Source organism: Elephantulus edwardii, unplaced genomic scaffold (genome assembly GCF_000299155.1).
Source record: "Elephantulus edwardii isolate Elephantulus edwardi_28Jun2011 unplaced genomic scaffold, EleEdw1.0 scaffold00106, whole genome shotgun sequence".
NCBI lineage: Eukaryota > Metazoa > Chordata > Mammalia > Macroscelidea > Macroscelididae > Elephantulus > Elephantulus edwardii.
This window is the reverse complement of record NW_006399856.1, coordinates 5,427,606-5,439,850: the sequence shown is the minus strand read 5'-3', so window position 1 is coordinate 5,439,850 and position 12,245 is coordinate 5,427,606. Positions and strand designations below refer to the sequence as shown.

At 37.7% G+C, this 12,245-nt stretch overlaps 1 protein-coding gene across 1 annotated transcript in view; it reads right to left on the bottom strand.

Moving 5' to 3' along the window:
• The window catches only part of BARD1 (BRCA1 associated RING domain 1), an 84,374-nt gene that overhangs the window by 28,946 nt on the left and 43,183 nt on the right, over nucleotides 1-12,245 (bottom strand). The window contains exons 5-6 of the mRNA XM_006891920.1: nucleotides 7,788-7,868; nucleotides 5,935-6,107 (exon numbers count right to left, since the gene is read on the bottom strand). Of these exons, the coding sequence (XP_006891982.1) occupies nucleotides 5,935-6,107; nucleotides 7,788-7,868 (254 nt within the window). The remainder of the gene's footprint in view (nucleotides 1-5,934; nucleotides 6,108-7,787; nucleotides 7,869-12,245) is intronic.

Genomic DNA, 12,245 nt, shown 5'->3' with positions numbered 1-12,245 from the left:
AAACCTAAAAACAAAAAAAACAGAACAACTCTATGACTCTTTGTCTATGAATTCCTGTTTCATACATATGGTTTACAAACAGAATTTTACCACAGCATATGACAGCGTAAGTTCTTAAAAATAAGCATGCCTCTTCTTCTAATCTTTAAAATGATAGTATAGCCACACAATAACCATTAAAATGCATGCGGAAAAGTATCGTATAAACATGATGTTATAATGGTAAAATGACACACATGGTCTAATATCAATACTGAGAATTGTGCTGTATGTAATAACAGAAAAGAACAAAACCAGATGTGAATAGAATGACACTGGAAGGGAAAAGATGTAGGTGCCAACTCTGGAAGGACTCCAAAACCAGCCAAGCTCGCTGTGTTACTGCATAAACAGGGGTTCATTTGCTCTCCCATGTTCTCACTCACGCCTAGTAACGTTCCTGTGATGCCCCCCCCCCAAAAAGTCTTTCTGCAGGAAAAATACAATATCATCAAATGTACTTGTTTTCTGATTTACAGTCACTATTCTAAAATTTAGATCTTTTCAAATTCCTATCTGCAATTAGAGCACATAATCTTTCAGTTTATTTCAAAAGGTAAACCTGAAATGATACTTGATACATGTCAAGTTCGTCCTCTAAATTATTGTGCTCACATACCAACAACACAACCCCTTCATACACATATGCCCTGAACAGAAATCTGAGTTGAGGAACCAATATCCTACGCTTCAGATCACCAAATGCAAACATGAGCAAACAAATCTGTCAGGATACGGTGCCATCGAAAACTCGCTGCATACGCAAATATTTTTAATAAAGGAAAGCATGTATCTTAGCCCTTAACAAGGTATATGTACCGTCACTGTATTGTAACTGAATGACACAGCATAGTTACCATCCATTTGTGTTTCTGTCAACACAAATGAAAGTCCACTATGACAATGTGACAAATTGTCATGTGATAGCCTTTCCCAGAGAATTATCTTAGCTACAGTGTGAATTTTAAAGTAAAAATAACCAATAAAACAATAGTCTGAACCAGTAAATGTTTTTATCGTCTAAAAATTACTTCATAAAATGACTAGCAGGATTCCAATTTACATTCAGGGTCCTTATTATGCAAAGTTTATGATCTCAAATGGCATTTAAATATGTATGTGGTCTGGTTATACACAATTCACTAAACTCTTACTTTTCCAGTATTGCTAATGAGCTGAAGAATGGCACGATACAAATGCTACAGATTGAAAAATAATTGGTTACGTCTCAGTCCTGGATAGTGAGCCAGGGAGTTATTAAACCCTGCCATGTTGTTCTGTCGTGGGCTACTGGAATTTAGAATCAGGCATCACCTTAAATGTGGCACCTACAGTAAAATGTAGCAAGACAGGGTGAGAAGTATGCAAAATTTCTCTCTTATTATGTCATTAAATACAAATCTCTTTTCCATGATATGAATGGATAACTTTTCCCCTACATACTAAGTTTCGAAAAGTCAGGTTCAAATGCACATAACTATATTTAATCTCCTTATAACAAAATATATATGCAAGAAAAACTGTCATCTATTAGGGACTACTGATATTTAATTAAAATCAATGATAAATCATTTATTTTCTCTGATTATACAGAAAGAATTTCCTTCCACCCCCACTTAGATTTATTGTAACTCCATAAATTGAAGACAGACCTCAACAATAATTTGACTTGGTATTTTATTGGAATGAGTGATCAAGAGGGGTTACCAAATGATAATTGGAAAGTGGTTAGTGACTGTAGATGGTCTGTGAAAGGAATGAGTCTGGTGACTGCAGAAATGGTTGAAACTGATCGAAGGATGCCTTCTTATCAAGGCTCAAGGGTCTAAATACCATTTGCTCAAGGCTAGCAGCCAAATACAGAAGAATGGAGTAAGAAGCTTTACTAGGGTTAAGCTGAATGGAATTATTTCAGAAAAAGATGGAACACTCATCACGTCATCAGGGATGAAGCAATGGGCATTTGAGAGAAAAATGGTAAGGAGATGTAATAATGGAAAGGCACGTCCTCAATTGGATGGACCAAGCCACACAAACACAGCTAAAACTATTTTCAGAATTTAAGAAAACCATAGGTTACGTATTATGTTCCCATCTCTGCATTCGACATGTCTCTTCCAGAAGTGCAAACCTACGAATATTAATAGTTGAGCTATTTGCCAGGCAAATTCTAAATACTTTTACTGATTTGATTCACATAGTTTAAAAAATCGTATAAAGTAGGTAGTGATTTTATCCCCATTTTATGGATGCAAAAACAGAGGGATGGAAAAGTTAAGTAAGTTGTTTAAAGTCATACAGCTACTGAATGGCAAACTGAACTCAGACCTGTCATAGTCCAAAAACTCATCTCTATTTTCAAGGCCATAATTCTTTTGGGGAGGAGAGTGTCTATGGAAAGTTGAGACTGGAGCGGGAAGGTTTACTAGGCCATGCATGGCCTTGTGTCTGGATTATGACCTTTATCTTAAAAACACTCAGAGGAGGTCACTGAAGGATTTTTAAGCAAACATGTGACAAAGTCTGATGTGTAATTTTAAAATTCCCTCTGGAGAATAAATTAACCTTAGAACAATTCAGTAAAGAAAATACATCAAACATCTATAATAAAACAAACCAAAAAGAAATAAAAATTCTACAAAAAAATGCTTAATATGAAAACCAACTAGCTGGATTAGGAGGAATATGATGTTTAGAAACAGCTACTGCTACGTCCTACATTAAACGGAACTCGCAGCTGCTTTACTGTCTTTGATCGAGCACCACTGCCTTCCCTTCTAACAAACAAACAAACAGACAAACCCCTCCTTCTTTGCTATCTGAATTGGGTCAACCAGCTGTCCAATACGGTAGCCATGTGCCTCATACGGCTATCTAAATTAATTTTTAAAATAAACTATAGCATTTGGCTCGGCAGTAGTAGAAGCCATGTTTTAATTGTTTTAAATGTCACAGGTGGCCAGTGGCTACTTGAATACACAGTACAGAAACAGAACAGTCAATGCAGAGAGGTCTACTTGACAGTTCTGAATCACAGAGCTATCTGGTGGTGGCACTTCACTTGGTAATGCTGCTTCGAGCAACGCGGATCCCAATGGGAAGCCAGCCCTGCTCACTAGCTGAGGGCCACACCTTCTGGGATAAAATAAGCCTTCAGAGCACAGTGAAGAATCACGGCGTACAAACCACAGACAGGCCTTGTGCTTTGGCTCATTAATCCTCACTATGCTCTGAAGAAACAGAAAAGCAGCAGGCATCACCCATGTTTTATAGGTGAGAACACCAAGGCCCAGAAATTAACCTGCCTGAGGCTATAAAGTCAATAATGGAGTCACAAATAAAAGCTGCATCCTCAACACTCTGACCACCGCTCCATCCATTCATTAAAGGAGTCGCGGTGATTTAAGAACCTAGGATGAAAACGATTCCATTTTTTTCAGGGCTCAAGCAAACACTTGCTGTGTCAAATGGCTTGCTACGCCTATAGGCGTGTCACATCTATTAGACCCCATATATATATATACACACACACACACACATACACACACACACATACATCTGAAAGCTGGACAATGTCTAGGATGACAGAAGCAGCAGTGCCCTTGAACTGTGATGCTAGAGAAAAGTACTGAATGGTCCATGGACCGCCAAGTAAATAAATAGGTTTCTTAGAGAGGGTGAAACCATGTTTCTCCTTGGAGGCTAGGATTTTGAAGCTCCATCTCATGTACTTTGGTCCCATGGCCAGGAGAGACCAATCCTTGGAGAAGGACATCATGCTCGGAAGGGTGGAGGGACAGCGCAGGAGACGGAGACCCCAGATGAGATGGATTGGTACAGTAACTGGGGCGATGAGGGTGGATGTGTCGGAGTCAGGGAGACTGGCTCAGGACAGGGCAGGCCTCACAGCTGTTGTATGTAGCGTCACTATGAGTGGCAGGTGACTTGACAGCACATAACAACACAAAAAACAAAGGAAAATGAAACATAGAAGAGTTTAACACATTGCCGCACACTTTTAATTGACGATGGTGCTTAGAAACCACATTTTTTCACGGTCATTTGCAGCAACGTGTTAAGTAGCCCCAGAACTTGTCCCAAGGTGCTTTGGTGGTGCAGTGGTTAAAGTGTTCTGCTGCAAACTATAAGGTGGGAGTCTGATCCACCAACCACTTCTCTGGGAAAAGATGTGGCAGTCTACTGGAAAGATCGCCTTGAAAATCCTAAACTCTAGTTCGATTGGTACTACTTGTCACTGTGACTTGAAACTGACCCAACGGCAGTGGGTTTTGTGGGGAATTGACTCCAAGTATCTTCTAACAGACAATGTCAAGTAATAAGGAGCAGGCATATTTACGCAAACAGCACCAAAGTAGGATACCTTCTCACGGTATTCACTTGTTTTTAATTATGTAATATTGTTATCTGTAAAGCAATTACACTTAGAATTCCACATCTTATTGGAATTCTTAATTGATTCTATACCAAGGCAAACGTGACTTTCATATGCTCTTTCTAAACTTACAGAAGAAGAAAAGAGGGTATAGAAGGGCAACTCTTGGGTTTTTATTTCAACAGCTCCATTAGCTAGAAAAAGTAAAGTAGTATCTAGAAAGACATAAACCACAATACAGATCAAAGATATAAAGTCTGCATATGGCGTTTGCTTGTGATATTCTCGACAATAACAGTTTTAAAATGTAGCATCAGCATTCACAACTGTGTCTCTGGAGTCTAGCACCACAAACTAATTTATCCTGAGTCTCACCTGAACGATGTGAAAAATCCAAGAATTCAATTGTATTTGCCCAACATCTGAATTCTTACACACTTTATCTGTTGTTATACTAAGCAGGCAGAGAAGGCATAAAAACAAACGGCATAAATAAAACAATTTTTAAACTACTGGGAAGCATACAAAATAATTATTTCTATCCTTCCAATTCTTACTTCTAACTAGGAATGTAACATCAAAATCATTCCCATCAAGTCAACTCCAACTTACAAAGATGCTGTAGCACAAAACAGAATAGAACAGCCTAGAAGATTCTCAAAGTTGTAAATCTTTATGGAAGCCAACTGCCACATTTCTCCCATGAAAAGGCTGGTGAGTAGAACTACCTATCTTTTGGTTTTCAAATAAATGCTGTGGCCACAATGGCACCCACCACTGTTCTTAAAATGATGAATCTATGAATATAAAAACTAAATCACTTTGCCCAGAAAAGTCAAAGCTTCAAAAATTAATTCACAATGGTTTCTGAATTAAAGAGAGAGCAAATCTTTGTGAGTACATGATGTTGTGGCCATTATTATTCCATACCACTAAGTTAGAACTGACTCACAGTTGACCTGTCAATGAGACTGCCCACCTTTTCCTTTGAAGTAGTTGGTAGATTTGAACCATGTACCTTTGTGTTTACGGTTCAACTCCTTACCCACTAGGCCACCAAAGTTCCCCAACTCAAGTATAGGTTGTTGTACACTGTAGAGTTGGAACCAATCTACAGCTGACCATCCAGTGGGTTTTCAGAGGCAGTAAATCCTGTGAGAGGAGATTGCTCATCCTTCTGTGGAGCAGCTGGTGGCCTTGAACCGCGCACCTTCGGGTTGCAGTGCAGCTTCTTGCCATAAGCATTGTGAAATAAAAGGGTATGAATGCTGATTTTAAAGCCAGAACATATCTCTAAGTTTAGTTGTGAACGAGAAGAGAGGAGGTCATCTTGGGTTTAAAGTCTCCAACATATTACATACCTTGACTCATGAGCACAAGTAATTGAAAACATTTTTTCTTTCTATTTCCAGGATCAAAAAGCATCTAAAGGTCATAACTGCATGGATTCCACCAGTCTCCATTAAACTAAAAAAATATTGTTTTTAAGTTAAAGTTCTTACACAGCATTCCTGGAGGCTCCGTAGGAAAGTAAGAGCTTGACTATGTCCATGTGGCCATTTTTGACCGCATCGTGCAGGGGCGAGTCATTCTGATAGCCCGTGGTGTTCACCAAGGCCTTGTGCTGAAGTAACACCTCCACCACCTTCAGGTGCCCGTGGTTGCAAGCCTCGTGCTAATTAAATGCAAAAGAAGACGGCGAAGAATTATGAGGCACAGTAAGGAAAACATTACAGTAAAACAAAGGTTAGTAAAAAAAATAAATGGGAGCCTCAATCAATTTATTCTTACCTAAATTCTCCTTCAAGTTAGGTTGCTGACAGCGTAAGAGTCACTATTATTAATTCTAGTGATGATTCACAGTGATTCACAGAAAAATAAAAGGTTACTCAGGTAATCCTTGAGTCAAGTGTTCTTTTTCTTACAAAGAAATGTAGCTGTAAACCCACTACAGCTTCTAATATTCCTTCTTTCAGACACAGAGCAGGTTTAAATCAACTATTGCTTCTAAATTGTTCCATCCACTAAAAACCAAAACACCTTAGAAAATGGCTAACCTGGTCTAGCAAAAAGAATGTGGCACTGTCTAGGGCTGAATGGAAATTGCTCGATCAGATGCTTTAGCCATGCACTAACCAACACGCTGAAAAGGCAAGAAGAGAAAAAGCATTTTCAAGGCAAGCCTCTCTATTTGCCAGAGCTAGAGACAGTAGCTCCTATCAGTGAGGACAGAAACAACAAAGGGGAAGGGTTCAAAAAGTCTGCTACAAGATGACACAACTGGCAGCTTAATGGAAAATTCCAAGATAATTACCACATAAAAACCTTTCCTTTATGTCTCCTGAACTACTAACAATGTTACTACGTTGCAATCGAATAAATCTCTGGAATATTGAGCTTTTTTAAGTACCTCTATTTCAATTCTTAATAGGTGACACTACGGTGAACATCTGTAGGTCTATTTGTAGGAGAAAAGAATCCAAATTAGGCCTCTGGTTCTCTAAATCACTTCCAGCCTTTACTCCAATTGGTCTTCGTGTCTTGGCGGAAGGAGCGAGGAAATAACCTTTCTTTGAAAAGGGTTGCCCAGCCCGTGGAGTCCAAACAGCAAAGACTCTGATCCAGACTAAACCTCCTGCTTAAGAGTCTGGCAAGGAGAAGACATTATATAACCTGAAACCTTTTCCCGCACCTGGCTTAATGAGAGCCTCCTAATTACTGCACTGAATTTCTAGCGTACAGGATATAAGGCATCCACCTCATTTGTTGACACTTCTGTGGCTGCATTCAAATCTCATACTTATTATCCCAATGTAATTAGCCTATATAACACTTGTTCCCAAGTACCTGTGCCATCCTTAATCCAGGGTGTTCTTCACTCTGCATTTTTTAGCAATAAGGAGACTTTTAAAGAAAACTTGCTACTTCTTCTATACATTTGCAATTGGACAGGGCCCAAGAAAGGCTAAGATAGATGCTCAGTGAAATCACTTTCTTGGGAAACCTTCCTTCTACCAAATGCTTATGACTTTCCTTTGTTCTGAGAAGTGGGTTCCAGTGGCACAGGTGCTGCAGAACGGAGCCTCTGATTGGCGGAAGCAGATCCCTTCACACACAGGTGAAAGTCAGCAATGAGGTGAAAATGTATTCCTAATTCTATAGGTCAGCATAGACAAATTTCTGCCTGTTCTAAGCAGAAAATTTAGACATAAAGATAAGCATTTTCTCATAATCAGTGAATGCAAAAATTCACCAGATCAAAAAGAGTATGCATGTGGCAGAAAAAAATGCATAAACACAGCTATAAACTTCAAGACAGAATTAAAATGAGGTAGGAAGAAAAGGAGGAACCTACCAATGGTGTCCACCCGGCATGGTCTTTCACATTTGGGTCACTTCCATTTTGTAAGAGGTATTCCACAGATGCTATGTCCCCCTAGAACAAGGGAACAAAAATAAGAAGAAATTTTGTAAAATATCAAGAAAAGAAGAAACTGAGTCTTTGAGTTTTGGGTTTTTTTTAAGATTTTCTTTGGGATAAGGTGAAACCTATCTTTCCTCTTACCCTTGGTATTCATGAGGTAATAATACATAGGCGTACTATGATTACACAGACTTACTATCATTTGGCACTTACTTGATGGAACTAGGGCTTACTGTTTTTGTTGTTTTTAATGTATAAACTGACCTCAGGTACTGGGTCATGAAGTCAGTTTGGTCCAACCTTTAATTACAGTGTGAATATAAAATCCCTGCCATTAGCAACTCATATACTCAAAATTCATTTTAAGACATCAAATAAAGGACTGTACACCAAAAGTCCATCTCATGTTAACAAAGTTTTTAAAGGCACTGTTTCATTCGCTGAAAAAAAAAATCCTTTTGCATATTCATGTCTTCTGAGAATTGTCTCTCACACAAAATCAAAGCCAAGAAGACTGATTGACAGAATTGGTAAAATTACTAGAAACTGCTAACTTACTGATACTCTTCTTTTTAGCTTAATACATTAACGTAGTTTATATTCACATTATTTGCTCAAAAGGTACCCTCTATGCAGAAGCATTGTTTTGCTTAAAATAGCAGAAAAATTAATAGACATCTACTCAAAATGTCCTGTGGAATCAACACTTCATTTTTTTTCCTACTGGTTCAAAATCACCCATTGCCAAGTAACTAAACTATTGGAATAAGGCGTGGGTTGGTGGGTTTTTTTCCCTGCTGGACAAATGGTTTTCAAGTCTCCCCCCCTCTTCTGCATCATCATTTTGAACACATTTGTTAAAATTTTATAATAGTGGTTCAGTGATGCAATAAAGTGACAAGGGGCAGGGGACTGAGGAACAAATGGTGCAACTTCATTCCAGAATTTAGAACTTTTTTGAAGGAAGTGCACAAGGTGTGGGGGGAAAAGGGAATTAAAAATAAGTACAAGTCAAGGGAAACAAGCTAAAGGCAGACAGTATTAAGTCTACTTCCCTATGATCAAGATACTTTCCATTTGATTGTTAAACACCATTAAAATTAAAGGCTCCTTTCCATTCTGAGCTTGTTATATCTTGCCATGATCTTCCTAAGTTTTAACAGTGACTAGACTTGAAAAGCTGTCTTTTAAAGGCATAAATGAAGGAACTCGCTTAGGAAGTGGTGCTTCAGGCTCCCACGAAAGTCAACCCTGGCAGCATTAACTCCAGTCTGGGAACTAGTCTCAAGAAGTCTCTTACTCTTCCTTTTGTTCCTATTTCCAGGGATGAGAAATCGTCACACTAGAAGGATCTAACACCTATCTTTCATATTTGATTATATCTTAAGTTTAAATATAGTTATCTCTTACAGATATTTAAAAAAAAAATCCCCTATAAAAGATTTTGCCCCTTTTAAAACAATGCCAGGCTTCAGGAAGAAGTAAGACATTTATGCAGTGGGATAAGGGTAAAACTCCTTGGAAATTACACTAGTATTGTTATCAAGACTGTCACTCTGAAAAAAAAAGATGAATTCTGTTCTTTCAGCTTAACAGAGGAAGGGAGATCTGAGTCCATAAAGATAAAAAGGAAGCAAAAGTCTACAGACAGAGTTTACTTTAAAAAGCCTGAATAAATAAAAGTTGTATATGACAATGTTGTGTTCAAACAATTTTGTGATACAATTCTCAACTGGAACCAAACCAAACCAAACCAAACCAAACCAAACCACAGGTGTCCAGTCGACTCCAACCCCTTGGAAACCTCCATGTTTTCTACAGCAGTAAATCTTTACAGGAGGACACTGCCCATTTTTTCCTTGAGGAGCAGCTCATGTATTTGAGCCACCAATCTTTTTTGGTTAGCAGTCTGACACATAACACACAGCACCACCAGGACTCCTTGTACTTAAGGAAAGGCTCTCTCCTCATCCTTTCAGATCCAATCATCTCTTCTGCTACTAGAATGTTCCCTGTTTCACTGTGTGCATGAGAATTCAAGTCATGATCTTCTCTAGCAATAGTAACATTTACTTCTACTGGGTTGTTTCTTTTGTGTTTTGGAACTACTTTTTAAAAACAGCAACACTTTACTTAAAAATAAACTCATATGCATCCTGGATTTTTATGCTTGCAAATGAAACATTTAATGGGTCTAAAAATTAGAATGATATATGTTTCAAATTGATGGCACCAGTTCAAATAAAACAATTTGTTGAAAATTCTTGAAATAAAAAAATTTGCTCAGAGTTTTTCAAATTAAAAATATGTGGGGGAGCTCTGGTGGCCTAGTGGCAAGAAGCTGTACTGCAATCCCAAAGGTACACGGTTCAAATCCACCAGATGCTCTGCCGGAGAAGGAGGGATAATTTCCTTCTGTATCAGTCAGATCTGATTTTGACGGTACATGCACAAAAAAATAATAAAATCAAGTTAAAAAAAAAATGTGTTCACGGTTCCTAGGGGTGCAAATGTTATACTTCTGGTGCAAGTGAACAGATAGTTAAAAACTTCTGCTGTAAGTCAGTTCCAAATGCTCTTATCAACATCTGTCAAGATACAAATTTGAATTTTTTAAAAACAATCCCATGCAAATAACCTTCCCAAACCACATACACTCTCAACATTCAGCTCCTACATAACCACAAAAATTACATAAAAGCCCTTCTCAAACAATATGGTAATCACAACACAAAGACTCCCAGTGGCTGCTTAAGTGTTTGATTGTTAACCAAAAGGTCTGCAGTTCAAACTCACCAGCTGCTCCTCTGGAGAACTATGTGGTCATCTGTGTCTGTGAAGATTATAACCTTAGAAACCCTCCAGGTAATTCTACTCTATTGCCACAGGGTTTTTATGATTTGGAATTGACTTGATGGCAATGAGGTTAGGTTTTTTTTTTTTAAACTGCAAAAAATGTTAAGGAGACCGTATAAAGTAGAAAAGCAAATGTGGAAAAGACTAACGATATGGAGAATTAGGGCACAATTTCTTTGAAAGCTGGTACACAGTCAATGTTATTCTTTCATGTCTCCTGTTCCTATTATCAAAGGTGTTTGCTGATACAACATTCCACTTCTAGGCTTCCCCCGATGTGTAGCTGAGGAGCGAACTACTGGTTCTTTGCACTCCATGTATTTTCTCCTCCCTAGCCCTAAAGTTTGTCATATTTTCATCTTATGTAAATTCAATGTCATGCACATAAATAAAATTATGATAATTAGGGAGGGTTCACAGCAACTGGGTAAGTGTGAACCGATAGGAAGTTTCCAGGAAATAAATTAACTTCTCCTACTTCTGCTTTCTTTAAATTACTTTCTTCTTTAACAGAATACTTTCTGAATAATAAGCACTCACTTTTAGGCCTCTCACAACTTAAAAGAATAATTGAGGTTTTCATAGGCTACTGTTTAAAAAAAAATCATCTGAGAAAAGTATGTATAAAGGTTATAAGAAATATTTAATGGATTTGGTGTAAGTAACACTCTTGAAAGCTGAAAAAGAAAGTGTGTCTGTTCCAATGTCATTTTCTTATTGCTAACTCTTCATTCAAAGTAAAAAAAATTCTTTAGGCATTTGTGCATATTTCACATACATTTTTATTTTAGTAATATAAATTGTTAAAACCTTCCAACTCACAGTAAATTTGTGGGACAGAGCTGAAATGCCCAACTGGGTTTCTGAGGTAAATCTTTGTAGATGTAGACTGTTATACCCCTCTCCCTCAGAGTAGATGAGGGGTATGAACCACTGACGTATTAGTTAGCAACCTAACAACTCAATAAAATATCATTAATAATAAATGTCTTCTTAAAAACAGTACAGGATTTTACAATTAAATATATTCTAATGGTAATATATTATGAAATACAGTTAAGCTTTACTACAAGAAAGAACTAAACAGGTACCTGAAATGCCTCCATTAGCAACTAAAGAACAAAAAACAAAAAAAAACCAACAAATTGAAAAACATTTAGGCATCTGGAACAGATGTCTAAAACTTGCCCAACATTCCTTTGCCTTTTATTCAGTTTATGACAAACTCACCATTATTACCATAAGTGATGATGGTATTAGAGGGAGATTTATACCTAGATGGTAACACAAGGAAAATATGGACACTGACTCCAGGAGTTGTTTGAGAAATTAAAAACTTAAAAATACCAGACCCTAGAAGCTTGTCAGTGAAAGGATTGCTACTTTCCCATAAAGCTAGTAAGGTGACTTATATGCAAAGTAATAAAACTGCCTTCAACTGTGATGATTTACAAAGGCAAAAGCCCCAAGGAAACTCCTCACCAGAGAATTTTCTCTTTACCTGGAAAAGCTAGCCACCTTTGTTGTATTCAA